The following is a 26,247-nucleotide window of genomic DNA, read 5'->3' as shown; positions in this document are numbered from 1 at the left end:
CCTTATTAAACATTTTTGATTTTATTTAAAGTATTTAACTATATCATAATTGATTGCTTGCCTTACTATCCATTGCTGTCATTAATATGATCACATTAATAATCGTCTAAATATTTCCTCAAATAAATTAGACGGTTTTCATAATGCTTAAAAATTTGGTATTCATATATATTTAAATTATGCAATTAACAACATTGAGTTAATTCTTGAGTTGATATTTATTAATAATTTAATAACTAAATATATTTTTTGATTTCAATGTATTTAATTTTGTAAGCTAAGTAATTTCCATACTGTGTTCCTAACTTAATTTTTTACGTTTCCACCACTTTCTTCTATTGTTCTTATCAGTTATAGATCGCTTGGCTGTTAGCGTTAACATGACTGTTAATGTAACTTACTTAAAAGTCTGCTAACGGCTGCCCCTTTAGCTCAGTGGTAGAGCGTTGGTCTCGTAAACCAAAGGCCGTGAGTTCAACCCTCACAGGGGGCAACAAGGTGAATACGCGGGCGTGATGTGATGCTGTGTGAGGATAATTCAATTTAATTATTCGCAACTGCTAACTTCCGCCTAACTTAACTAAAGAATGTATTTTTTTTGTAATGATTTATTGACAGTTTTAAGCATTTTTGCCAAGCGGCCAGCTGGTCTGAGCTGTCTGCATTAATTTCCAATCGATTGGCCCATGTTCGCACTTCAACCGATAACGTGCAAGTTTTGCAATTTGCGGCATTGAAAAGTTAGTCTTTATGCCAGACGTAGCCGTAGTCGGGTACCTCAAGATTCTCTCTGCCTTTTTCTACAAGTTTGCATACATACGTATGTACGTAGAGACTTTTTTTCTTTGCATTCTTTACTTTACTATACTTTGGCAAGATTTATGCGGCAAAAGTCACTGGGAGTTTAAGTGTGCTTGCGCAATATTTCGATAATTTGCGTGATTTTTGCATTTTTAGCTGGAACAGCAGGCAGTCAAAAGCCAAAAGCAGGAACGGCAACTGCAGCGCTCTCTTTCTCTAGCAGCAATGCGTAAGTGGATGCCGTCGACATCATTAAAACTTGCAACAGCATACAAGTGTGGGTTGTTGGCTGCCCAGTTACATAGCCATGCATGTGTATGTGTGTGTGCCTGTGTGTGTGTTTAAAAATTTATCATGATTTTATATACATATTTATTTCAGCTGGCAATTAAAAATCGGTGAGCGCATAAAATATTTACTTGCAATTAGGAGCAACTATTTTGCTGCACTCAAGCAGCAGCAGCTCAAGTGCAGCTTAGCACGAGCTGCCATAGCGTTATCTGAGTATACGTATACGTATTAAGTCGTGTGGCAGTGGCAGTGCGGAGGCTGAGGCTGTCTCGTGACAGACACTAATTATGGATTTTACAATTTGCGACTTGCTGGCAACCGCAAGTCTCAAGACATGGCAGCCAACATGCCGAGCAATTGCCACAAGACACACCTCGCGCAGCCATTTTGTGGCGCACATAGCGCTCTATATGTACGTGCCACATGCAGTACGAACGAGCGAGTGAGAGAGGGAAAGAGAGAGAGAGAGAGAAGTATGTACATTGAAATCGCCACCATTAATAAGAAAGTTTTTGGCTGCCTGCTTGCCTTCTGGAAATAAGCAAATTGAGATGACAAAGTTTATTGTTGATTTTATGTGCACACACACACACACACACACATACACAGACGGGGCACACACACACACTTGCATGCAAGCGGTATACGGCCAGCTCCACGGGGGATCAGTCGACCTAAATGAGTTTATTTAAGTAGCACTCGCGATCCAGTTTAAATGCGCTCGTAATTTGCCTTTGTGCCAGCAAAGTTTTTGTGGTAGCAAACTTCCTTAGGCGCACAGTGAAGCGAGCCTAAGCGCAACAATAGCCGCTCTGTCAATTAAGCCTTATATTTAATAAATAAATACATTTTATGATGTAAGATTTTTTGCTTGTCTACAACTCGCCTTGTCACACATAATGTTGCTTTACTGTATGCATATATTTAGCATGTGTGTTGTCTATGCTATTAATGCGCATTGCCGAGCCTGCCTGCTATGTAGTCTTTCAAGTCCTGGCAGCCAGCTCCTTGCGAACTCGCATTACTTTGTGTCGTGCTCAACTCTAAATGTGCATGTGTGTGTATCTGTGTGTGTGTGTACTTTACTTGGCTAAGTACGTGATTTGATTAGCGCCCCGAAAAAATCTAGTTCGTGTCTGGGCTTAGCGCAGCATTATGCCGCGCTCACTTATCAAGCATACGCCACGTTGCACCACATTGAAGTATTTAAACCGGTTTTGGGAAATTTCAATATTAAATTGTTAAATTATTTGAGATATGTATGTCTGCGACTGTGTGGCGACGTTCTGAGTATAGTGCAAGTGGTCGCAAACGTCTGTTGAGGTCAACAAATTATCGCAAACATTTTTCATTCTTATTTTGGCGCTTCGCTGGCCACAGCTCGGAATGTCAACAGCAAAATACGTGCACAAACATAGAAATGGCTGCCATTGACAAACTAGAAAAGGCAGCCAGCAAGCAAACACACAAGCACAAGCACAAGCAAACACATACTTACAAACGTGTGTGAGCTCTGGCACGAAGTAAACGAGACATTAATGCTATTATGCGTGTATTTATGTGTGTGTTTGTGTGGGCGGCACTTGTGTAAAAAGCAACTAATGAAAACGGAAATAAAAACCGCTCGAGGAATGCTGATGACTCTCCAAGGATGGTATTTAATATATATATGCGTGCATGTGTGTAAAAGGCTGAACACACTGTCAGTGTGTGTGTGTCTTTGCCTTCATCCTGTGGGAAAGTGCTGGCAACCCATTTTACACGCGCCCAAGCACTTAGCATCAATTTGGTGGCGCGTACATAAGCAACAAGCCGCTGAAGCGAGACAGCGCTATGCAGCCAAAAAGAGAGACAAAGTCAGTTAGAGCTAAAGTGGGTGTAGTGCAGCGTAGGCAGGACAACTAAGTAAAAGCATAAGTAATGCACATAAATCAAAAATTCAGTGCTGCTGCCGCCACTCCTTTGGCCCGGCTCGCACAACTACTCACTCAGGCTCTCTCGGCATGCCAAGGCGCAGAGACTGGACAACAGCAGCAGCAGCAGCGAACGCCAAGCGTTGAGCTTAGCCTAACAATGTGCCGTAGCAAATACAATTACGTAGCAAGTGCTTTGGCTGCTGAGCACTATCGTGAGCCTGGGCTAGCGTAAAATATTGAAGTTGGCGAGCGCGCGCCATAATACAACAAAAGGCAGGGCTCTTTCAAAATATAATCACCAAGCTGCCAATAGACAGCGGCTGGAGCAATGGCACCTGCGGAATGCGCTGCTGCTGGCGCTGCTGCTGCTGGCATCTTTTATGCACAAAAAATATTTTCTATATTAAACGAGTATTGTGCTACGTCTTACCCTAAGTCAACGACAGCGCCAGAGCACATAACTTGCCAGAGCCAGAGTCAGTCCGGGGTCCATGTATATAAATTTGCTGTGGCCAGACAGGTGTGTAATTTATTGATTATTCCACTTGCGCACACACACAGGCAGACAGACAGAGAGACAGACACACACCTAGACATATGCCGAGTGTTGCTTGTTTAGACATTTTGTCATCTTCAATTTGTGGCTGTCATGCTGGGCTGCCACTGCCAGTGCCACTACCCACTGCCACGGCCGATGGCTTTGAAGAACGCTTGCTGCATTTCCGAAAGTGGATTACAAGCTGAAGGCACTTGTAATCGCTGCGTTAAGCCAGCAGCAGCAAGCAGCTATAGCATCTCGCATAGGAGTTGTCTGCTCTATTGAACATTCTCAATGCTCTACTCCATTACAAGCCAACTCTCCACTTTGCCTTGGCCTCAAGAACATGTCGGTACGAGTGTGTGTCGAGGAGCTTGGCGCGTTTATTGAGTTTTAATTGGATAAGTTATAGACGCTCATGTTGCATAAATTCCAGAGACGTCTTTGTTTTAGGCTCACACCGCTCACATTCCAGCCTTTGACTGCGTACCAGGTGTGACATCCAGCTGCATCCTTAAACGCATTCGTGCGGCAATTGCTGCTCAGAACGTGCCGTTTATTATCTGACCACACAGCACAGGTGTTCCGCTCCAGCACTAAAAATAAAACAATTTAATTCAAGTGTAAGTGTAAAAATATTGATAAAATTTACTTGAATTTATTATTTTGTTACGGTCAAAAATGTTCAGCATACTTTTGTGCATATTTCATTGTTCAATGCTTTATTGTTTGCATTTGTGCAGCAGATTACAGCATTGTAAAGCTCAGAGCCTTTAGTTTAATCAACACAATCCACACACAATCACGATCAATAAAAGTTCATTAGGAGCGAAGTTTAATTAACGCAACGCTGACAGTGTGCATTGTTTCATTAACAATTCATTACATTAGCCCACTGATTGGCGCACAGCAGCAAATTTATCAAATATAGACACTTGTCCTTAGTTACTGACTTGTTACCTAATCCCAAACGCAGTCGTGCAACTGCCCGCCCCCCCACTTCTGAGCGGAAAACAGAAAACGCGCGGCCAGCAGCAGCATCATCAGTCATGCTAGTTCATTATTATCGCTGACATTGCGCCCACTCTGCTTATAATTCATTTCCATTGTGGCATGCCTGAAAGCTCCTTTTGATCCAGCAGACTTATTTGTCTTGAGGAAGCTCACAGTGAAATTGCTTTTCCTACAACTACGCGCTCACTTCCTGGCCGCGCTGACGCTTGTTGCGCATAGTGTTGTGTCGTCGTCGCCGTAGTCGTAGTCATAGTCTTGTATGTATAAGGGACTAAGGGCGCACCGGGCGACTAGCAACTGGCAACTGGCTGACGCAACTTTCTCATTGTTTAGCGCCTTTTGTAGTGCAGCAAAGTCTGGAAATCGGTGTTAAGAGTCGCCTCTTGTTTTGTGGTCCTCAACTTGTTGTTGTTGTTGTTATCCTGGTTGTTGTCTCTAGCAAGCAAGCCGTTGGCTCTTCATTTGTCGCTTTGCGCTTATTGTCACTGCGTGCGGCTTCATTTTCTTGTGATTAATGTCGTCATTAACTGCAATTAACTTTTTTTTGCTCTACACTGTCGTCTCGTTTCGTTTCGTTTAGTTTCGTTTTTTGTTTTCTGTGTCTTGACCAACGCGACAAATCTTTGATGGGTTTTTGCTTGAACTTTGGCCACGCCACCACTTGACTGGCAAGTTGAGCATTGTCGATTTGTGTATGTCATCGTTGACTGAATATCCTTAGCTATCAGTCATGTATATATGTGTGTGTGTGTGTGTGTTGGCTTTTCGTGCTAATTATTTGTCAAGTGGTAATAGCCTGGGCTGACCTCTTGACTGCGAGAGCAATAAAGTTTTTAGTTGCTTGTTTCAAAATAAATAAATAGCTTTCTAAGTGCTTTAGTTATTGAACTCTCCGTCGTTATTATTAAAGACACATTTTCAACTAAATTGATTCTTAATTTAAGCATATTTCAAAGCACATATAGACTTAAGCTCACGTGCACATAAGTTCCATTTTAGTTTGCTGCATTATGCAACAAATTTTATAAACTCCCGGCAGCAGCAGTAAGTCGGCGGAACGTAAATGTCGCGTAAAACAATGGCAAATGGCATCGAAAAGTTTCATACGCTCTGTTATCGTTCCCTAGCCGTGGGTATTACAACTTTCACGGCGCATTGAACAACTGTGTGCGAGAGCTCAAATATATTTACATTAACAAGTTTGCGTACTAAATATATTCAGCCCAGTCTTATCAACTTGGTCCGCTTGGAGCTCAGAGCAGCGGCAGCAGCAGCAGCAGAGTATCTGCTATTGTACCTATATGTCCTTTGGTTGGGTTTTGGCCGCTTTTGGCTTTAGCATATGGCAGCATTTTTACTTTTAGTATTTTTTTAGTGCTCACACAAACAGACACACACGCATAGCTGCCGCCCACTTTTAGCTACTTTGGGGCTTGCAGTTCTGTGTTTTTAACTTTCTTACAATAAAGTGATGTTATCTGGCTTGCCAGCTACTTTGCGGCTTAGGCAACAGGCGGACAGTTTGCTGCTGCTTCTGCTTCTGTTCCTGTTGGTGGTGGTTGTGGTGTTTGCAGGCGACAGGATCTACGGGAAATTACTCTGTGCTTTATCGTGCATATAAATCTATTTGCTCAGGTGTTTTTAGCTGCTAATATGTTTGTGATGACTTTATTTTGCGCTTACCGCCGGCATTTCTTGCCAGCTTTTTTTCTTCTCTTCTTGTTTTTCTTTTCCTTTTTTGTATTTTTTTTTCGGCACTGCCTTTCGCCGCTTTGTTTATATATTTGTGTGTCTGCGAGTGTGGGCGTTGCGGCGTAAGCTTAACAGTTTTTGGGCTGCGCGCCATGTAAAAGTTGTAAAAAGGTTTTTTCCAGCTTGCCAGCTGGTCTGCACACACAGAGGCAACACGCACTAATACACACACACAAACACACATACGCATAGCTATACAGTTACACAGTTGTAGCTGCTGCTACTGCTGCTTTAATATTTCAGCGCGTCATATGCGGCGTATGCGCAATTTGCTTAAACAAATACGTGCTGCGTGCACACGCTGACGAAAAGTGCAAATTAAAAGCCAAAACCGTTAAGCTAAATGCTTTAAGCACTTAACTTGCACGCATGTTCACGCATTGTTGTTGTTGCTGTTGCTGTTGTCGCCTGTCCTGGCTAAAATATTCAACAGTGCGCATTAAACTTGGACCCAGAGGCGCACAGCTCCCAAAATGCTTGTAGCCTGCTGGCTTTTAAGCCTTTTTCTACACCTCTATATATGTTGTTGTCGTTTCGTTTTTTTTATGCCCTAACTACAACTAGACAAGGTATGTACACAATTGTATACAGGACAGAGGATACAGGAACAATGTTGTCGCGACCATAGCACATTTACTCAAGGGATTAACTGTAAAGATCTTAATGCCTCTATTTCGACGGTCTTAAGTACATTTCCGCCTGGGCGGCCGCCCCAATGCCTGACAACAGGCCATAGCAGTCAAGCTAGCCACATTGACTTGCCACAAGCCCCAGCCACAAGCGCTGACACGCTGCTGCACAGTTTTCTTTTTTTTCCTTTTCTGGCTTCTTATTTGTGTTTGTATTTGTATTTGGGCTCGTGTTTATTTTGCCACTAGCCCTTGGCTCCTTGGCCAAGTTAACAGCGTTCCAGTGCTGTTGCTGGAGCCTCAAGCAGCACTTCTGCATGTTTTGTTTGCATATGTGTGGGTAGCTCCTCTGTATATATGTGTGTGTTGTGGGCCACATATGCACATTGTCACTGTCAAGCACCACTAATATTATTTACATTTCGTTAGGTTTTGTTGCCTCAAACCACAGCTTTATGTATAAATAAATGCCAGTGGCGTAAAGGTATTTATGCATTTATCTATTCGTAACAATATTTCAGAGCCGGCGGAAACAATTACTGCAAATTACTGCGACAAAGGCAATCAAATCAAAAAAAAACTTTTACGTTCACTTTATTTATTTTTTTTCTTTTTTTTGTTCTTATACAACTCTTGTCGATTAATTGAATTTTACGCTAAAAAGTTGAATGTGCAAAACTTTTGCCTGCTTTGCACAATGAAATAGAAATTATGAAAACGATAAAATTGAAAAACCAAACCATTTTATTGAAACAATAGCGGCAGCAACAAGGCTAACAGTCCTTGCCCCGCAGCGATAGCAACAATTGAAATATAGAAAAGTATAGCATTGCAATCTGATTACAATTATATGTATAAAGAGAAATAGGAACTCAAATAATAAAGTTTGAAATAAATCAATTTTTAGTGCACTTTAAAAATAAAGTTTGGAATGCGCTTTCATTTCAAAGTTAAAGACAGCTCTACAGCAACATTGTTTACCAACTATTTACGACAATAAGCTATGCTTGAGGTTTCTGCCAAAAACTTGTTGCCGTACAGCTCACAAAACTTGTCAAGAGTTTTCAATGCTTGTCGTTTTTAGTTTAAAGTTTAGTCACAGTGAACTACAATAGAGAATATGTTTTATTCATTTAATATATATTATTTTTACAGCTAAAAAATCAAAAAATAAATTAATTTCATTCTTTAGTTTCATTCTTATATTGGAAGCCTTAAAGCTAACAAATTCCAACTTCATGTATCCAATAAAAAAATAAAACACATATTTCTCCTTAATTTTTAATTGATAAATATTACGCCTTGTTAGCGCTTACATTAGAGATACGTTTTGATTTATATGGTATGACGATGATTTGCAAATACATTCGTACATACATATGTATGTAATGAAAACAAAAAAAAACAAAAAAAAGAATTCAATTAGCAAATCGCAGAGCACCATTTACAGTTCCTTAAAGAACAGCTCAACTTATTTTATTACGCAGATAATATTTAATCAACTGTATGCAAACTTCGGCATCCTCCGCACTGTCGTGGCCAGCATCTGTAACAGACATATCATTCTATAATCTATATTTAGCCAGGGGAGCTGCTTGCTTACCATTCTCTTGTATAATGCGTTTTAGATTTTCAATGCAAAGAGTTTTGAGTGCGCGCTTCTTGGGTAGTCCCATTTTATGGGGAAACAATACAGAGGTGTCCACCACCACATCGTGTATAAGCTTAAGAGCCTTCATGTCACTCTCCAGACTGTGTCCTACCAGTACAGTTTTGGCGTGAAACATGGACATAAGCACGGCCTGCACATCGCGCAGAGTGCGTGTCTCCTTCTCTAACATTGCCTCGGTAATGCCAGAGTAGCTTTAGTGAAGTTAGATTAATGACGCTGTTGTAAAATATTAAATATGTTAACTTACACCGTGTTATAGTCAACAATTTGGTTGTCAGGCTTGACCAGCGCATCGTACACGCTGCGTCCGTTGATGTCCACAACAGTTACGCGCGTAAGCTCAATACCATGCGTAGTGTAGCACATTTCGCAGTCGAGCGCATAGATATCCTTTTTGGTGGGCACATAGTCATCCGCACGCTCAATGGTTTTAATGAAGCAGGTTAGCTTGTTCGGATCATAATAGTCACTGACATGATAGTTGGCATAGCCGCAGCCGGGCGTGCCTGCGGGCTGCTGGCAGCAACGATGATGATTATCCGAGAAGCCGCGACGATAACCTGTGCTCTTTGGATGATAGTTGCACATGTCGGTGCACTTTGTTTCATATATATTTAGATTGAAGACCTTGCCGCAACGCGAGCAATAACGTTCGGTTTCATTGGGGCGACGATTGGGACGACAGGCGCGTATGATAGCAGTGCCACGAGCTGTGCCTGGTCGCGGATAGCCATTCTCCACCAGCTGCTCATCAGTTAAACGCAAATCGTAAACCATTTCGTAGGCCTTCTCAGCGCTCAGTGCATCAAAGGGTTCACCTGTGGTTGTTGCGCTTGTTTTGGACTTTTTCTCTACGCTCCATGATGTGCTCAGTGCACGCTTGCCGCCCAGCATCATCTCGTGGGAAACTGTCTTATTGGCCGCGCTCGGCTGATTGCCCGCCTCAATGGCCTCCTTGCGCAGCTTGTTAATGGCCAGCATGCAGCTATTCTTGTAAATGGCAGGCGTGTTGCATTTTTTGAATGCTGCCAGCTCTTCGACCTGTGCACGCTCCCAAGCGTCTGTCAACTGTGGATAGATGACAGTGCATTGCTTTACCATCATCTCATAATACTGCATGCGTATGTTGTAAGAAATCTTTGAGCTTTGTGGCTCCAGCACAGGAGGTTTATCTGCCGTAACAGCACCTGCTGGTGCCACCTTGTCCAATGCTGCGGTGGGTGTATGCGCTACGCGACTGCCACCCTTGAAGGACTGTGCAGTTGTAAATGCAGGCTTCCTTTCAGCCTGCAGCTCCTGAATTTTTTTCTTGGCTCGCGCAATGGCCAAGACATTGGCTGCTGGCGTAATGGAACGACCTGCAAAACATACATAGATTATTTTCCTAAAAAGTTAAAGCATTTTTATCATCGAACCTGTGCGGACTGGCGGAGTCAACGCCGCGCGTGATATAAGCGGTGTGAGTGTCTTGGCTCTAGCTTCGCGCAATTCTTCTTGCGCTATGCGCACACGCTCATGTGCCTGTCGCAGCTGCTCAGCATCTGCATCAGCACGCATTTTCTCTTGACGACGCAGCTCAGCACGGCGATCGAAAATTGCCTGCATAGCGTTGCGTATGTGGTTGGGCTTATGGACCACAGCCGGCACTTGTGGCTTGCATTTGTCTGCATTCTCATGGGCAACACGACGCTTCTGTAATGCTGCCGTAGCGGCTTCAGTGTAGGCATCAATATCAGGTGTGGATGCCTTGCGTTTGCGCGTGTTCTCTGGAACATCTTCATCTTCCTTATGTTGTTTCGCAAACTCCTGCTCCAATTCATCAAATATCATTTCGCATTGACGCGCAATTTCCGCCTCAGAGGCTGCCTCAACATTATAATCTAATTCTACGTGCTCAGCGGGGTTAGTGGGTTTGCTGCTTATAGTTTCCTTTGCTGTTTCAACCTTACTTGGAGAACTTAAGCTAGCTGTTGAACTTTTTGGCTTGGATGTGCTTGCAGAGGACTTGGCGCTGGAACTTTCATGTTTGCGACTTTTCGATGAGCTTGATGAACTGCTCTTATGCCGGCTAGTTCTGCTGCTGGAGCTGGAACTTTTCTCACTGCGATGCTTGTCGCCGCTTGACGACTTTTTGTGTGATGAGGTGCTGGAAGATGATGTGGATGATTTGTGCTTTGTGCTCGACTTGTCATCTTTATGCGTTGAAGACTTGTGTTCCTTATTTTTGTCCCGCTCGTTGCTTGATTTGTGTTTGCGTTTGTGGCCTGAGGATGATTTCTTTTCAGTGGTGCTCTTTGGTTCTTGTTCGCTGGATGCCGGCTGTTCGGCTTTAATATCATCTGGTTTATTGGATGCCTCCTTGGGTTCAATCTGCATGTGCTCATCATCAAATTCGTCATTCATCCAAACACCGCTGCCGCCGTTTGTGCTCGTACTTGGCTGCGATGGCACATACTTTGGCACATTGGCCATGCCATCGCTAAGACTCTTCTTTGACGGGGACGCATTTAGTGCAGGTTTTTCTGGGTGATACTCAAGGTTGGGCTTCTTTTTAGGCGCACAGAGTGTTATTTCAGGCAATGGCAAGGACAGCAACTTTGGCGCCGACGCAGGCTTGTACTCTGGTATATTCGAAACTTCTTCATCGTCTGTATGCAAAAGCCATTTTATTATTGTTGCATCAATTAAGATTTGTCATTGCCACTTACCTCTGCGTAAATGCATAAAATGGCAAAAAGGACGTTTGCAAGTTTGTGATGCTTCGCCATTGCCGGCACTCTCGAAGTACGGACAAGCGAAACTCTTGAACAGACCTGTTGAGGGCAACATGTCGGTCACTTGCACCAGCAACTAATCAATTGGCGCTTTATTTACCGAGCGTTTTTTTAATTACAATGTTATTTTTCGTTCTGTGTAATTTGCTCATTGCATGAAATTGCTGCCAGATCGAGATTGCAAATCGAGTGGCGTTGCCAGACTGTTAAAATCGACGATTTACAACACTTAATTCAAAATTCAAACTGTGCAACACAGTGCGCACAGCTGAGCACAAAACGTAAACAAATAGATCAGTCTTAACTTGTAAAACATAAAATTACCACTGTGAGCATATTTGAGACACTTAAACTACATTAATGAATAAATAAATAAACAAAATATTCACCCCTATATGTCATACAGTCAACTAACTGATATTTAAAATTTCCGAAGTGCGGTCAAAGTCCAATTATTAATTGGATTGTTTACACATTTTCGTGATGTCACAAATCATATCAAATTAATGCCTCATTTATAGTTAATTAAAAATAGCATACATTAATCTACGTTATTTTCTCTCGCATTGCCGGCAGTCTGTATTACTGGCAATTATTCAAGTGCCGCCTGACCGGCTTATCAGAGTTTGTCCGATATAGTACACAAATAATCGCATATGTTAATCTGCTTTATTTCTCTTTATGTATGCATGTATGAATATTCGCAAAGGCTTAGGCCTACCGTACTGCTCCAAATCCATAAGCGTTCAGTCGTTGAACGGCATTCTAACAAATCAGTGCTGAAGTGCCAAAGTTAACTTTAATTGGATACAAAGGTCAGTTTAATTATAAAAGGTGTCTTCATGAAAACACATACATGCGTACTCAAAATCATAATAAATTTAGCTTATAAAAATTATTATGTGTCTGTTGTATCTGCAATAATCTTTGACCAGTTGCTACTAGACTTTGGCACTTTGGACTTGTTTATATTTGCGTGCAGTGAATTATGTCTTATCAGCATGTCTAGCCATTTGGAGTTACCCCTAACATATGTTATATATTTTTAGCAATATATCAAGATGGATCGCGCAAGTCTTTATTTTATGGACAAAGATGACAAAAATACTTTTGACTTCGATGAAACTTTGCCACCACTGCCATTGCCGGATCTCCGCGATACCATGGAGCGCTACTATAAAAGTGTGTTGCCATTTGGCACATCCGAGGAGCTGGCCAACACACGCAAGGTCATTGAGGATTTTGAAAAAGGTGTGGGTGCCAAATTGCAGGCACAGCTTAGGGAACGTGAGGCTAAAATGAAAAACTGGTTGGGCAGCTGGTGGGAGGACTATGGCTATCATTTGCTACGATTTCCGCTACTGCCCTATCAGATGATGAATATGGCCAGCCAAATGGAGTTGGTTGGCGTGCCCGAGACGCCAGCTTATATGCTCAAAGTAAGTTTATTATATGAATTGTTAAGCATTTAACAAAATTATAATATTTCCATAAGGGTCTCGCACGTCAAATCTTTCACACGCTGGAGTTTTGGGACTTAACGCGCAATGCTACTATTAAGCCGCTTTCCTCTGGCGGTGGCAAAATCAAATATTCCTCGGCGCTCCATAAACAGTTCTTCTCAACGTCACGCGTGCCTGGCGTGGAGCAGGATCACATTGAAAAACACTTTCTGACCAAGGCTGAAGGTCGTACGCCCTCGCACTTGGTTGTTGGTGCCAGAGGTCGCCAGTTTATGTTTGACTGTGTGCACGAAGATGACACTATACTCACCGCAGCGGAGATTCTAGTAATACTGCAGCGTATGCGCAGCATGCTGGACTATGAGCCGGAAGGCGATGGCGTGTCTTTACTAACACATGACGAACGCTCCAGCTGGGCCAAGAATCGTCAGCATTTAATGGAATTATCTGCTGCCAATAAGGACACGCTGCGCATGGTGGAGAGCTCGGCAATTATTATTTGCTGGGATGAGCACGAGCCACGTGACTATGAGGAATCCTCACAGCTGGCCTTGTATGGTGACTATCACTCACGCTGGGCAGATCGCAGCAGTACGCTTGTAGCCTATAAAAATGGTCGCTTGGTGTACTCCGGTGAACATAGTTGCTACGATGGCACTGTTAGCATCAGCTATGCCACCTTCATGCAATTGAGCATGTTTGAGGTGCCCGAGCCCGACTGGAGCGAGGCCGATCACACGCAAACGGTTGAGATAAAAGAACTTAAGTTTGAACTGAATGATGCTTTGAAAACAGAAATTCAACGCATGCGGGATGAACTAGAAAAGCGGGTTAGTCTAAATGCCTAGAATTTCAATAGTTATCTAAATAATTATGATATTTTCAGGGTTACGATGTCAATGTGACCTTTACGGTGTTTGATGAATACGGCAAGGACTTTATGAAAAGCCAACAGCTACATCCGGACTCGTTTATACAAGTAGTCATGCAATGGGCATATTACCAGATGCATCAGAAGTATGTTGTCTTGCTTGAAAAGAGTTGGAACAAACAAATGCATTCATGCTTATGAATTCACTTACAGAATAGCGCCCACCTATGAGACTGCCCTGATGCGCCAATTCTACAATGGACGCACCGAGACACTTCGTTCCTGCACCGAGCGGGTGCATGAATTCCTGCAGGCTGTAGCCAGCGCGAGCACCACAGATGCGCAGCTGGTAAAAGCGTTTCGTGCAGCTGTTAAGGACCACAAGCGACAGATGGATGATGCACGCAAGGGTAATGGCATTGATAGACATTTGTTTGGCCTCTGGTGCGCTGCCTACGAGAATAAGTTAGACATACCCGCATTATATGATGATCCACTCTATGCCAAGAGCGGTGGCGGGGGCAATTTCGTTTTATCCACCAGCACATTGGGCTTCACAGCTAATGTTGGCTATGTGTCGCCCATGGTATTTGATGGCTATGGCGTATTCTATTCCATAACGTCGGGCGCGTAAGTTTTGAATAGCAAATAAAGCAATCTGAGCTTTGATTAAACTTTTTTGCTTTCCAGCATATTTATCAACACGACTGCCTATCGCGACAGTATTGCGACCAGTGCACGCAAGTTCAATGATTACTTCAAGCAAACATTCCGTCGCATACAGGAGCTTCTGGAGCAGCAAGGTTCAGAGTCTAAATTGTAAGAAACTTAAGAGTTTGCTCAAGCAAGTCTATTATATTGCCAATCATATTGTACATTCCGCAAAAATTAATGTTTAAGCATAAAATATTCATATTAAATTATGGCATTAAATTAAAATATATATACCAAACACTTTTAATAACGATTATTATGTTTTTATTTAAAAGATAAGTACATTATAAGCTTTGCAAAATATTATAAACTCTTTCATAGTTTCATAATTTAACGTCGTATATCAGTTTAAGAATGAATATACCAACACACTTTTGTAGCGTTATAACGATTTATTTAAATTCAATGTCAAATTAATTAATTACAATTCACGATTAATCAATCAGTTTCAAAATGCTATACAATTCTATATACTTTGATAAGCGCCATCAAGTTTAGGCTGCGATTTCAATTAACTTCACGTCACATCGGATACTAAGCTGATCGAGCTGCTCGCTTGTTTGCTCTATTACTAAAGTACGTACTTGTTTATATATATTAGATAGAGAGTTATAGTTTATGCTGAACTCTGTGTGGAGTATTTGTTAAAAAGTTCGATTACATACTGCTAATTACAGTTGTGGTAACTACGGCTTAAAGCTCCATGTGCGCAACAAGCCATGGATACAAAATGAATAAAAATAAAAGATTTGCAGAGAAAAGTCACAGACTCTCCTCGATTGATAAAGAAACGGCTGAAGTGAGTGAGTGAGCGCTTTAGTGAGCGTGATAGTAGCCAACGTGCGACGGCAGCATAGCGTAGCCACTAGACATGGGATAGCGTCCATGTTGTTGTTGTTGCTGTAGCTGCTGGCGGGCGTTGGCATAAAGCTGCACTCATTCCTGCCCAGGCACTGCGACCGCTTGATGATTCAGATCAGCTACTACAGCTGTATTCTGAGCACCGGCCACATCCTCGGTTGGCTCACCAGGCGGCTGAAAGGCCGGACGCTGCACAAACATGTTATCAATAATATGATCAATGTTGTCCGCACTGCCGCTGGGTGGCTCCGAGTCGGCCTTTGAATTGGCATTACGCGTCTTATGCTTCTCAGAGGGCGGCAGTATAGGTATCGCGTTTGTTGGGCGACGCTGTGGCAGCACAGCTGGTCTGGTGGGTGCCTGAACCGGTGGCACAAAGTATGTGGTGCCGCCAACCGTATTGTAGTTCTGGTGATAGTTAATGGACGGCGGCGGCGCCTGGGCGGCTTGTGTAGTTGGCTGCGGCGCCGCTGGTGCTGGCTGCGGTGACTGCGCCTGGGCATAGGCTACAGCTGCTGGCGTCGGTGGCAAATAGCCGGCACTAGCTGGATTCACATATGATGTTTGTGCCACTGGCACTGAGACGGATACGGGCACGGGCACTGGCACCGGCTCGCCTGGAGTTACATAATAAGGCGCCGCTTGCACCTGTGGATAAGCTGCCGCTGTGGGTGCATGTGGTTTGGCTTGTGGTGGAGCTGCTGTTGCTGCCGTACCAGCGAGCTGTAAATTCTGCAGTTGAGCTTGCAACTCCTGCTGCTGATAGGCAATTTGCATGAGCACGTGTGGATCTTGCATTATAATCTGTTGTGGCGGCGGCGGCGGCTGCTGTTGTTGTTGCTGTTGCAGCTGCAATTGTTGTTGCAATTGTTGCTGTTGTTGCTGCTGCTCTGCTAGGTGCTGTTGTGTTTGCGTAGCTTCGTGCTGTGTGCGTCGCAAGCTGGAGTAACGCTTGGGTCCGTTGCGCTGCTCCTGTGGCGGTTGCTGTTGTTGTTGCAGATGCAACTGCTGTTGCTGCTGCTGTTGATTCTGCGCGGCAAGCGAGTGCATCTGTACGCTGCCCACATGACTAGGATCGTTACGTTGTTGCACCTGCTGTAAGCGCTGTGAAAGATTAGATGTGATTATTGTTGCCTGTGGTTGCTTTTGCTGTGTTGTCGCTTGTTGATGTTGTTGTTGCTGCTGCGGCTGTTGTTGCTCCTGTGGTAGCTGACGTTGCTGCTGATGCGAATGCTGCGCTTGGTCTCTACCCACATCATGGTTGTGTTGCTTTTGCGGACCATTTGATCTGTTTGCCGATGACTTTTGATGATAATCCCGCTCAGGACGTTGCTCACGCTCCCCATAGTCCCGTTGCTCACGTTGTGGCCCGCGATTTGATTTTTGCTTAAAATCCATGGCGTTCTGGCGACTACTAGAGCCTTGGCCACCATTTGCACGTCCATAGTTACGATTCTTTCCATCGCGATCCCGCTCGCTCGGAATCCGCTCTCGTTCACGCTCACGTTCGCGCTCAAGCTCGCGGTCACGTTCGCGGTCGAGTGCCTCTTTAAGCTTTGGCGGTAGGCCAGAGCTAATGGTTATTGCTGCGTTATTGCTGCCGCTCGCAGTGCCACGACGTTCGCCGCGGTTTTCCTTTTCCTCACGTGATGTGGACGTGCGTGGGCGACGTAGCTTGCGCGAGCCGCTGCTGCCGTGCTCATTTAACGCCGGGAAGTCTTGTGGTCGTGGTGGCTTGCGTTCCTTGTTGCTCGCCTTCAGATAAGCCTGCTCATCCTCCCAGTTTCTTGAGTATTTACTGGGTCCGCGTCCATAGCGCCGACGACGGCGTGCTCGCGGTGCTGCATCTTCATTACGAATGTCATAGCCGTAAGTCTGCAACAGTTCGGCGCGTGACTTAGGCGCTTGTTCGTTGGCTTCAAAACGGTCATGGGACCAACGATCGCCACCCGATGCTGCCTGCCATTTTTTCATCGTTTTTGAGGCATGAGAAATAGTTGGCGATTGTCCAACCGTTGCAGCACCTATGTTAAGAACTCCATTTGGTGCATCCCCACCATTTGGCTCTACATTAATTTGACTGCTCTCAGTGCCGGCCTCAGGGCCCGCACCGCCTTCTTCAGCTGTGCGGTCGTCGTGTTCATAGAAGGTGCCACGTTTTGGTATATACTGTGGATTGCTGCGGTCTTCGTCCACTTTCTTTTGCGCCTCGCTGTCAGCAACGCCCCGTTCCATGCCATTGCCACTCACAGTACCGCTGCTGCCGACACCATCCTCTTCTTCATCATCGCTTTCAGTCTCCGTCTCATCTTCGCTTCCACTACCGCTTTCGTCATCGTCATAATCTTCACCTCCCTCCAGATCACTGGCAGTATCATATTCCGAATCGTGTGGGAGTGAATTGCTCGATGGCTCCTGTGTTGGCGAAGTTCCCAGCTCAATTGTATTGTTGGCAGCAGCGCCGGTATCAGCTTCGTGCGGTGACGAGATGGGTATGTCACTCGGAGCACTCGCTGTCATTTTTTCAACCTCAGCCATGGCAAGACGATACTTCGATTTTTTGCTTTCGCTGCAAAAAAAAATTGGTCACCGCCTGGACACGCAACACACAAACAAATGCGCAATTAACTTGCGAGCCGCTCACTGCCTTTCAATATTTTGTAGATCAGATTCTTTTTGGGATATATAATGGTTAGCATATATGCAGAATTATATTATTTTCACTACTTTTTCTTTTTTCGCAATCAGAAAATAGAAAGTGCACAATAATCGATTTACTTTCTAAGTTTCGATAGTTTGTCAGTGCAGTAAAACACGAAATTAAATTCTACAGCCAAAATGCATCATCCGACCGCCACTCTAGTTTAATGATAAGAATTTAATCGATTATCGATTTCATATCTGTTACTTAAATTCGATTTAATAGCCGTTAATTCAAAATGATATTGATTGGGTAAGCCACATGGAATTCATAATGAAGCTTGAGCGTGCTACGAGTGTTGCAATCGTATTCCGAAAGGAATTACTTTAAATAAAAAATATTTTATTTTGTTTTAAACCAAGTTGAGTCATTTCATTTAATTCAATTTCTCTACTATTAGTCTAAACAAAACCACTGTTTCCTACTTTTTTGGGCATACGGGACAAAGGATCTGATTATACCTGAAATGGATTGGGGTTAAAGCCAGGTGTCAGTAAAGTTCAAAAAACTTTTAAACATACATAAATAATTTATAGAAGGTATAACTGGTTACGAGAACTAAACAGCTGCCCTAGACAGCTTTTTGTCACCTTTACGTAACAGAATGTCATAATTTCGACTATAAAGCCTATGCACTTCCTAGGAAAGAGTGACAGTTGTGAAAAATGTCAATATCATCGCTGTTTAAGCTTGTGACACCAGCTCCGCTGACGGAAAAAATGCAATCTCGGGATGCCTGCATCTACATGTACCGAGCGATGGACCTGATGGGTTGGATACCACCAAAAGATGGACTAGCTCGTTATATATACTTAATTTGGACGTGTGTTCCATTTCTCTGTGCAACGTTCTCCTTGAATCTATGCTTTCTATTAAGCTACATTATGGACTATCACAATTATTCAACTGGACAATTCATAACTTCTTTGCCAGTGTCTATTAACGCAGTTGGCTCATCAGTAAAGGCCACTATTTTATTCATTTATCTTTGGCGCTTGCGAGAGACGGAGCTACTGTTTGATAAATTAGATCATCAAAGGACAAGTGATCATGACCGTGAAAAGATACATCAACTAGTGGCCACCTGCAATAAGATCATGCTTGTCTTTATTTCTGTATACGGCACTTATGTTTCTGGCACATTTATAGCCTATGCGCTAAGCGGTAGACCCCCATGGTCTATATATAATCCATTTTTTAACTGGCGCGATAGCATTTTGACCTTGTGGATACAATCTACCGTTGAATATATACTTATGTCCTTTGCTGGCATGCACAATTTGCTATCCGATACATATGGAGTTGTATTTCTCCTCATATTTCGAAAACATGCGGAGCTACTCAAAGACCACGTCAATCGCCTACGCACGGATACTACCAAAACGGAGCAGCAAAACTACGAGGATCTTATAAGCTGCATTTCGGAACACAGACTAATAGTGGGGTACGCACAGAAAAACAATTAAGATGGTTTTGTTGTAATGCAAATTCAATACTCAAATACTCGTTTATCAGTTGCTGCAGTTGGATGCGTCCTATTATATCGGCCACAATTTTGGTGCAGTTCCTGCTGATTGGCGTCATTCTGGGCTTGACTCTTATAAACATATTCTTTTTTTCGAACTTCTGGCGTGGCTTGTCCTCGTTTACATATCTCATTGCTGTGCTTATGGAAACATTTCCATTTTGTTACATTTGTAATTTACTAATTGAAGACTCGGATGACTTGTCAAGAGCTATATTTGAGTCCAACTGGATCGATGCTGATCAGGAGTATAAATCTGCACTAATTTATTTCATGCTCAATGCACAGAAGCCAATAATTTTTCTAGCTGGTGGAGTTTTACCAATAACTGTTAGAACTAATCTGCAAGTGAGTGAACTTACAATAACTATAAGAATTTAAATGCAAACAATTGTAAAATAATTATTTTATAGGTAGCTAAATTTGCGTTCTCCATCATCACTGTGGTACGTCAAACCAATCTGGTTGAAAAATTTCAATAATTTGGCATTTAAAACCACGGTTGGCATTGGAAAAAAATGCTGTGTACTAAAACGTCGCAAAATTATTATTAAAAATATACCAATATGAAAAAAGTGATCCATAATTGTTGTAGTTTTTGCTGATAGCTGCAGCAACTTTAAGTGAAAATTTAAATATTTAAAGTTGTTGTTGTTGCTACTGTTTACTGCTCGCACTAATCGTTTAATTAAATTCGCAGGATTAGCCAACGAAACTGGCAAAAAAAATATAAAATTCAAAATCAACTGTTTATTTGGACCATAACTAATAACGATTATTCTTAAAAGTAAAAACGATATTAAGAATTCTTTGATTTCTGCTCCTCTGATTCACTTTTGTTCGTAAAGTAGCTCTCCTTAGCAACTTCTTCAAGCATTAAAGCTGTAGTGGCACCCGTCTGGTCCACCAATTGGCGAAGATGGCCACCAGTTTGTTGCAACAGCTCATAGGGATGACCCAGCTCGCATGCCTCACCAGCATCCACAACTAGCACCCGATCCGAGTCCATAACTGTATGTAAACGATGCGCAATGGTGAGCACTGTGCAATTGGCAAACTTGCTGCGAATTGTTTGCTGTATAAGCATGTCCGTTCTACAGATGAGACATTGAACATTATAATACAGAAGAATGTATTTCTAAGAGATGGCTTACTCAGGATCCACATTGGCCGTGGCCTCGTCCAAAATAAGTATGCGATTGTTGCGTAGAATGGCACGAGCTAGACAAACCAGCTGACGTTGGCCGACACTAAAGTTAGAGCCGCCATCCTGTAGCTGGCAGTCGAGTCCATCTTTAAGAGCAGCAACATAAGCACGCAGCTCAACATCATCCAATGCCTTCCACATCTGCGCATCGGTGCGCTCTCCCAAAGGATCGAGATTATAACGCAGTGTGCCAGAGAAGAGCACAGGATCTTGTGGTATAATAGAAATGCGACTGCGCAGATCATGTAAGCCAACATCTTCGATATTCACATTATCAATACATATCAGGCCGTCATTGCAGGCCAGCCGAAATAAGGACTGTATAATCGAGGACTTGCCAGCTCCAGTGCGTCCAACAATACCAAGCTTCTCGCATGGTGCAATGGTAAAGCTAAGATTACGCAGCACAAGCGGCTCCTTGGTGGCATAGCTCATATTTAACTGCTTAAACTCAATTTGACCCTTGGCAGGCCACTCAGCTGACAACTGCAATTTTGCTGGTGTATCCAATGGCGGCTCCGTTGGCTGATGCGTATACTCAATCACACGCTCAACGCTAATCATTTGATTCTCTAGTTCGGCGGACTGTTGCAACAGCCACGGTAAAAAGTCAGCCATGATGACGGCGTGCATAATGGCCAGACCAACAATGCCGCTGCTGTGCTCGTTACCCACCAACAGAAAGCTAAAGATGAGTGCTGCCAGATAAACAAAAGTTAGTAGGGATGTCCAAAGGCAAAAGGCTCGTGAGCTGGCTATAAAGTGAAACCAGGCCGAGGTGTTGGTATTCTGATGTTCATGAAACTCTTGCTCCAATGTATTCTGTGCGCCAAGAGCACGTATTGTGGTTATACCCTGGAATGTTTGAGTTGTAAGCGAAAAGACGGGACTGCGAGCTGCAATTTATAGAAAGAATTTAAAAGTAAATTTAGCATTGAATCCAAATTTAAATATAATATAGGGATGCAACTTACTTGTGGCGACGAGTCGCTTAGCGCTACGCATGCTACTCAAGCAGACGTAACGTAGTGATAACAAAACCGTAATCAATATGAACGTGGGCAACAGCAACCAGTAATTGGATATGACGCCAATAATAAGCGCACCCAAGGCATTGATGCCGAGATTAGTGCAATCGAAAAGCGTAGTTGGTATCTCACTATCCACAGAGCTAATGTCCTTGGAGAAACGGTTTAGAATACGACCTGAGGAATTGGTATTGAAGAAACGCATAGTGGCGCGCGTAATGCCACGAAAGAGGCGATCGTGCAAACGCAATGAGATTCTAAGGCACATGCCAAAGTGGCTAAAAGTGCGTACGAGGAAAACAAAAAACGAGCAGCCAATTATAATGGCGTAGAAGCTGATCATCTGTATGTGTGCAGCTTTAACATCTGGACTAAGGAGCGTGCTGTTGCTGCTGCTGGCGTTCAAGCTGAGTTCCTCCTCCCAGTTAACCCTGTAAAGAAACAGAAACAAATAAGAGCTACAGGCGCGACCTACAGATCTGAGTCTTACCAGCGCGCTAGGAAGTACTCCACGCCTGTGAGCATAATTCTAGAGCCAATGAAAAGCGCAGCAACACATGTTAGCAGCAACTTGCTTTCCAACGCCTTGAAGTATGCAGCAAAAACGCCAAACTTGACAGCGCCTATGGACTGCTGCTCCTGACTGGCCTCTGCTACATTCTCGTGTGAGCGCAGCAACTCTTGATGCTCCAAGCTTTGCTCCATATCCTCGAAGGACAGCTGACTGCTAATGCTATGCGCATCCAAATCGTTGGCATTGTGTTGCAAGAACTTCAAGTCCTGCGCATGCAACTCCTTGTAGCTGCCTTGGGCTAGCGCTTGACCAGCGCTCAGGAGTACTACATGTTGCACGTTGTGCAAATACTGCAGCTGATGTGTGACCAATATGCAGATTTTATTTCCCAGCAGCTGACGTATGCAGCGCTCAAAGATGTGCTTGCCCACATGCGCGTCCACAGCTGAAAGGGGATCGTCCAGCAAATAAATATCCGCTTGAGTGTAAACCGCACGCGCTAAACTTACGCGCGCCTTTTGTCCACCGCTTAGACTGACGCCACGCTCACCCACAATAGTTAAATCACCGCCAGGCAACAGCTCCAAATCCTTTTCAAGCGCACAAGCTGCAAGCACCTTTTTGTAGCGACGCTCGCTGTACCGCTCCACAAATACAATGTTGTCGCGTATTGTGCCCTCAAAGACCCAAGGCTCTTGCGCTGCATAGGACACTTTGCCCTGCACCAAAGCCTCGCCCTCATCCAGCGCCAGCTCACCTAGCAGCAACTGCAACAAACTACTCTTGCCGGCGCCCACACTGCCCACAATGGCTGTTAGTCCTTTATGCGCTATATCCAGGCTTAAATTATTAATGGCACTGCTGCCATTGGCCCAAGATGCACTCACTTGCTTCAGTTGCACCAATTTCTCCGCAGCTAGTGGTTGATACTCACGCAGTCGCTGTGGATGCTTAAGCTGTTGCTTTAACAGCGTCTTCGCTTCCTCGCCTTGGCTGTCGCTTCTTTGTTCGTCTGCTAGCAGAAATTCCTGGCAGCGGCGCAGGGAGACTCGCACATCGGACGCATATATTAAGCCCAAGGGCCAAAAGTACACCAATGTTTCCTTCATCAAATGAAAGTATATACTGACCATGTAAAGCTTCTCCGCCGTCAGCGCATTGCCCAGATATATATGCGTGCTGAGTGTTAGAAACACACACATGGGCGCAAGTATTGATATGGATCTAAGTATAGATTGTATAATATAAATGGCGCGCATGGCTTGCAGCTCCTTGTGACGTGCAGCATGCACCAAGCGCGCAAAGGACAGCTCCCACGCATACATCTTAATCAACTGCATGCTTTGTATAATCTCGTTCATGAGCTTCAAACGCAAGTCTGTGCGTTCGGCGGCACGACGTCGATATTGAGCAGACTTCTTGGCCGACCAAGCCTGCAGCGGTGTAAAGCTCAGCATTAACACTATGCCCACAACAGGAGCTACTCCCAGCTGGCTGCAAAGCAAGTAGCTTATAATGATTGCTTCAACAGGTCCTCGCCAGAGATCGCGTAGACTGCGTATCATAAAATCCAGTCGTCCCAGATCTATGGATAGTATGTTAAGCGCTCGAGCACGCATGGCATCATTTCTGCTGCTCATTTGCAGGCATTTGCGATAGAGGAGACCCGACAAGCCCAAACGCATTTTGCAGCCCACTTGGAACACATAAAACATATATGAATGTAGCGTTAAGGAAGGCCACAGTAAGCAGGCAGTCAAGGCGCTAGCATACAGATAAGCATCGGATTGACTTGTGGTTGTTTGGTTCTTGACAAAATAACCCAACAGTCCGCTGAGAAATATTGGTACTCCACATCTGCAATAAAGAATGTAAGTAAAAGTGTGTCATGAAATGGTAATTGAATTTGCAATAAAAATGAAACATACAAGGTACGGCACAATTATTTCTGAGTCTAGTCGATCACGGCCCCTTAGTACCTGACAGGGTTTAAGACTGCATGCTCTATCACGTTTGCTTGAGCGCTAAGCTAAGACAGCGACAAACAAAGATAATCATCATTGTATGTGTAAGCTTACTGTGGGTGTGTGCAGTTGACCAATCAGAGCTGAATCTGTTCGGCCTATCACGTGATCTCTTTTTCTTCTTTAAACAAATATAATTTATATAAAATATTAAATATATGCTCTTGCACACAACTTTTTAATAAACTAAATATTATAGATTATTATTCGAAAGTTGGATCTTATGACTTGATTACCACTTTAATTGAGCTTGGTTTGAAGCTGTGTTTGTCATATAAGCCAAAGATCTTAAGCCTTCAGTTCAGAAATAAAGTGATAATGAAGTTCTTTCAATTTATAAGCTGTTAAATAATTATTGGTCATTGTAATTATTAACAATTAGAATTAATTGAAATCCAACCGCCGTTGTCCAAACGCAAGCTATCATACAAAATGTACAATAATTAACTTTGACATTAAAAAAATTTTTTGGTTTCAGTATGGTATAGTTTGTATAATACTCTTGAGCTGTGTAACCTTGTTTTATACGTACTTGCTGAGGGAGTCCAGTGTGGTTAAAATTGCACTAAGTGTCAAACAAAAGCTGCCGTAAGCACGCCAAAGCACACGTACTACGCTGGGATTACTGCGCTTAAGCTCATCATTCCACAAAGTGCTAAACTGTTTGGTTAATCGCTCGCTGTCCAGTGTTTTTCTATTCTGGTACAGATCCTCTTCGGTCAGTGGTGCTTCCAGTCCGCGTTTAAACAGATCTCGTGTCCACCTTGAAAAATTTAAAAATTTTATTATTATAACTAAAACGTGTGAGATAAAATTATAAAAAGCATGTCTGCAGATAAGTATTTTAATCTATAACTTTAATTAATTTTATTCAAGTACAACGCATCTAAGTTTTATGTGTTTGTAAGCTGTAGCATAATCTACCAAGTGCTAAAAGTGATAAGCGTTGCGCACTCAAATTTTCAGTCGTTATCAATACATGTGCGTCTATTTGTATGTAAATTGTTGAGCCTCCACAGCAAACATTTTTTAAAATTTATTTATTTACAACTTTTAAACTCACCAGAAGCTCCAGCGGGAAAATAAATTCGCGTCTGTATACGGATTTTTGGCGCGTATTACCTTTTTTCGCGTACGATTCATAATTACAATTCTTATTTGAGAAACTAAACGTAAAACTGTTTATTTATTAATTAATGTGTAATATTAGACATTGAGCATATTAATTATATGGCACTAGTTTAAGCACAATTCGGATTAGAAACGAAAATTCTATTATTTAATAAACTGATTAAGGTAACCCGTAGCCGTCCGATCTGGCCAACCTTTCAAACAAACGTGAAAACATAAACTGCGAGCGATAAAAACCATTTTAAACATAGTTCATAGTAACCAAAAAGCTCTTATGTCGTAAAGCATGATGTATCTTATCAAAGCCAGACAATAATGTTATAACTTTGCGTTTATAAACTTTAACAGTAAATAGTAAATTAAATGTAAAACGACTGCGATTCAAACTCTGTCTTAATCGAGATGTTTTTAATACTTATAATTGACCAGATACATCACTTTGCTTTAGCTCGTAATTCTTAAAAAATCGTTGTCCATTTATCTAATTTGTCAATTTTAATAGCAGTCCTAGCAAATGTCAACAATCCTATCAAACGGGTGTTTGAGCAACTGTTTCTCAGCAAGAATTATACTTTTTTTTTAATAACAAGGTACTTATATTTTATAAGTTACAACAAACATTTATTTTGCAAATTTATAATTGGCTTAAACCACTATGCTTAGTGCTTAAACGTATTTTCATGATAACAGTTATAATAGTTATTTGAGTTGATTTTTATACACTTAGACATTTTTGTAAGAAGTGAAAAAAGGGTATCATAAAGTTGCGCAAATGTATGTAACAGGGAGACGGAGGCGTGGCAGACCCCATAAAGAATAGA

At 42.8% G+C, this 26,247-nt stretch overlaps 5 protein-coding genes and 1 non-coding gene across 9 annotated transcripts; 3 read left to right on the top strand and 3 right to left on the bottom strand.

The window, feature by feature from the left end:
• Window positions 1–421: 421 nt before the first annotated feature.
• Window positions 422–493, top strand: Trnat-cgu. The gene has a single exon. It is a non-coding gene; the product is annotated as a tRNA-Thr (tRNA).
• A 7,723-nt stretch (window positions 494–8,216) lies between these two features.
• Window positions 8,217–11,475, bottom strand: LOC108603635 (RNA exonuclease 1 homolog). The gene is made up of 5 exons (XM_017992595.2): window positions 11,322–11,475; window positions 10,029–11,261; window positions 8,861–9,971; window positions 8,545–8,804; window positions 8,217–8,487 (listed from the first exon to the last, which is right to left on the bottom strand). The coding sequence occupies exons 1-5, from the start codon at window positions 11,440–11,442 to the stop codon at window positions 8,408–8,410; spliced, it is 2,805 nt and encodes a 934-aa protein (XP_017848084.1). The 5' UTR covers window positions 11,443–11,475; the 3' UTR covers window positions 8,217–8,407.
• Window positions 11,476–11,685: 210 nt separating this feature from the next.
• Window positions 11,686–14,637, top strand: LOC108603637 (peroxisomal carnitine O-octanoyltransferase). Of its 4 annotated transcripts, XM_033294244.1 has the most exons (7): window positions 11,693–11,715; window positions 12,103–12,202; window positions 12,437–12,826; window positions 12,883–13,680; window positions 13,737–13,867; window positions 13,935–14,351; window positions 14,412–14,544. In XM_033294244.1, exons 3-7 carry the CDS (start codon window positions 12,449–12,451, stop codon window positions 14,542–14,544), a joined length of 1,857 nt encoding a protein of 618 aa, XP_033150135.1. In that variant the 5' UTR covers window positions 11,693–11,715; window positions 12,103–12,202; window positions 12,437–12,448. The 4 variants fall into 4 exon arrangements, with proteins under 4 accessions (XP_033150136.1, XP_033150135.1, XP_017848086.1 ...); XM_033294245.1 differs by lacking the exon at window positions 12,103–12,202 and having other exon boundaries at window positions 11,686–11,715; XM_017992597.1 differs by lacking the exon at window positions 11,693–11,715 and having other exon boundaries at window positions 12,060–12,202.
• Window positions 14,638–14,738: 101 nt separating this feature from the next.
• On the bottom strand, window positions 14,739–18,030 carry LOC108603636 (bromodomain-containing protein DDB_G0280777). Its single transcript, XM_017992596.1, has 2 exons — window positions 17,941–18,030; window positions 14,739–17,865 (listed from the first exon to the last, which is right to left on the bottom strand). The coding sequence occupies exon 2, from the start codon at window positions 17,832–17,834 to the stop codon at window positions 15,372–15,374; it is 2,463 nt and encodes an 820-aa protein (XP_017848085.1). The 5' UTR covers window positions 17,835–17,865; window positions 17,941–18,030; the 3' UTR covers window positions 14,739–15,371.
• Window positions 18,031–18,662: 632 nt separating this feature from the next.
• LOC117134873 (odorant receptor 59b-like) lies at window positions 18,663–20,004 on the top strand. The gene is made up of 3 exons (XM_033294261.1): window positions 18,663–19,441; window positions 19,513–19,870; window positions 19,936–20,004. Exons 1-3 carry the CDS (start codon window positions 18,663–18,665, stop codon window positions 20,002–20,004), a joined length of 1,206 nt encoding a protein of 401 aa, XP_033150152.1.
• A 317-nt stretch (window positions 20,005–20,321) lies between these two features.
• LOC108601560 (multidrug resistance-associated protein 4) lies at window positions 20,322–25,438 on the bottom strand. The gene is made up of 6 exons (XM_017989458.1): window positions 25,359–25,438; window positions 24,828–25,058; window positions 22,248–24,128; window positions 21,704–22,188; window positions 20,677–21,625; window positions 20,322–20,616 (listed from the first exon to the last, which is right to left on the bottom strand). The coding sequence occupies exons 1-6, from the start codon at window positions 25,436–25,438 to the stop codon at window positions 20,322–20,324; spliced, it is 3,921 nt and encodes a 1,306-aa protein (XP_017844947.1).
• Between the last annotated feature and the right edge of the window lie 809 nt (window positions 25,439–26,247).

Source organism: Drosophila busckii, chromosome 3R (genome assembly GCF_011750605.1).
Source record: "Drosophila busckii strain San Diego stock center, stock number 13000-0081.31 chromosome 3R, ASM1175060v1, whole genome shotgun sequence".
NCBI classification, from domain to species: Eukaryota; Metazoa; Arthropoda; class Insecta; order Diptera; family Drosophilidae; genus Drosophila; species Drosophila busckii.
Note: the sequence above shows the minus strand (reverse complement) of the source record. Positions and strands in the feature narration are given on the sequence as shown.

Excerpts from the sequence above, each read along its gene's own strand:
- LOC108603635 (XM_017992595.2), bottom strand. The coding sequence starts at position 11,442 with ATGTTGCCCTCAACAGGTCTGTTCAAGAGTTTCGCTTGTCCGTACTTC. Across the intron at positions 8,805-8,860 it reads ATTGTTGACTATAACACGGT|CTACTCTGGCATTACCGAGG; the intron begins GTAAGTTAACAT and ends ACTTCACTAAAG. Across the intron at positions 8,488-8,544 it reads ACGCATTATACAAGAGAATG|ATGCTGGCCACGACAGTGCG; the intron begins GTAAGCAAGCAG and ends TGTCTGTTACAG.
- LOC108603637 (XM_017992598.2), top strand. The coding sequence starts at position 12,449 with ATGGATCGCGCAAGTCTTTATTTTATGGACAAAGATGACAAAAATACT. Across the intron at positions 13,681-13,736 it reads GGGATGAACTAGAAAAGCGG|GGTTACGATGTCAATGTGAC; the intron begins GTTAGTCTAAAT and ends TGATATTTTCAG. Across the intron at positions 13,868-13,934 it reads TATTACCAGATGCATCAGAA|AATAGCGCCCACCTATGAGA; the intron begins GTATGTTGTCTT and ends ATTCACTTACAG.
- LOC108603636 (XM_017992596.1), bottom strand. The coding sequence starts at position 17,834 with ATGGCTGAGGTTGAAAAAATGACAGCGAGTGCTCCGAGTGACATACCC.
- LOC117134873 (XM_033294261.1), top strand. The coding sequence starts at position 18,663 with ATGTCAATATCATCGCTGTTTAAGCTTGTGACACCAGCTCCGCTGACG. Across the intron at positions 19,442-19,512 it reads GAACACAGACTAATAGTGGG|TTGCTGCAGTTGGATGCGTC; the intron begins GTACGCACAGAA and ends CTCGTTTATCAG. Across the intron at positions 19,871-19,935 it reads CTGTTAGAACTAATCTGCAA|GTAGCTAAATTTGCGTTCTC; the intron begins GTGAGTGAACTT and ends ATTATTTTATAG.
- LOC108601560 (XM_017989458.1), bottom strand. The coding sequence starts at position 25,438 with ATGAATCGTACGCGAAAAAAGGTAATACGCGCCAAAAATCCGTATACA. Across the intron at positions 25,059-25,358 it reads TTTTCCCGCTGGAGCTTCTG|GTGGACACGAGATCTGTTTA; the intron begins GTGAGTTTAAAA and ends AAATTTTTCAAG. Across the intron at positions 21,626-21,703 it reads TAAGCGACTCGTCGCCACAA|CTCGCAGTCCCGTCTTTTCG; the intron begins GTAAGTTGCATC and ends TATAAATTGCAG.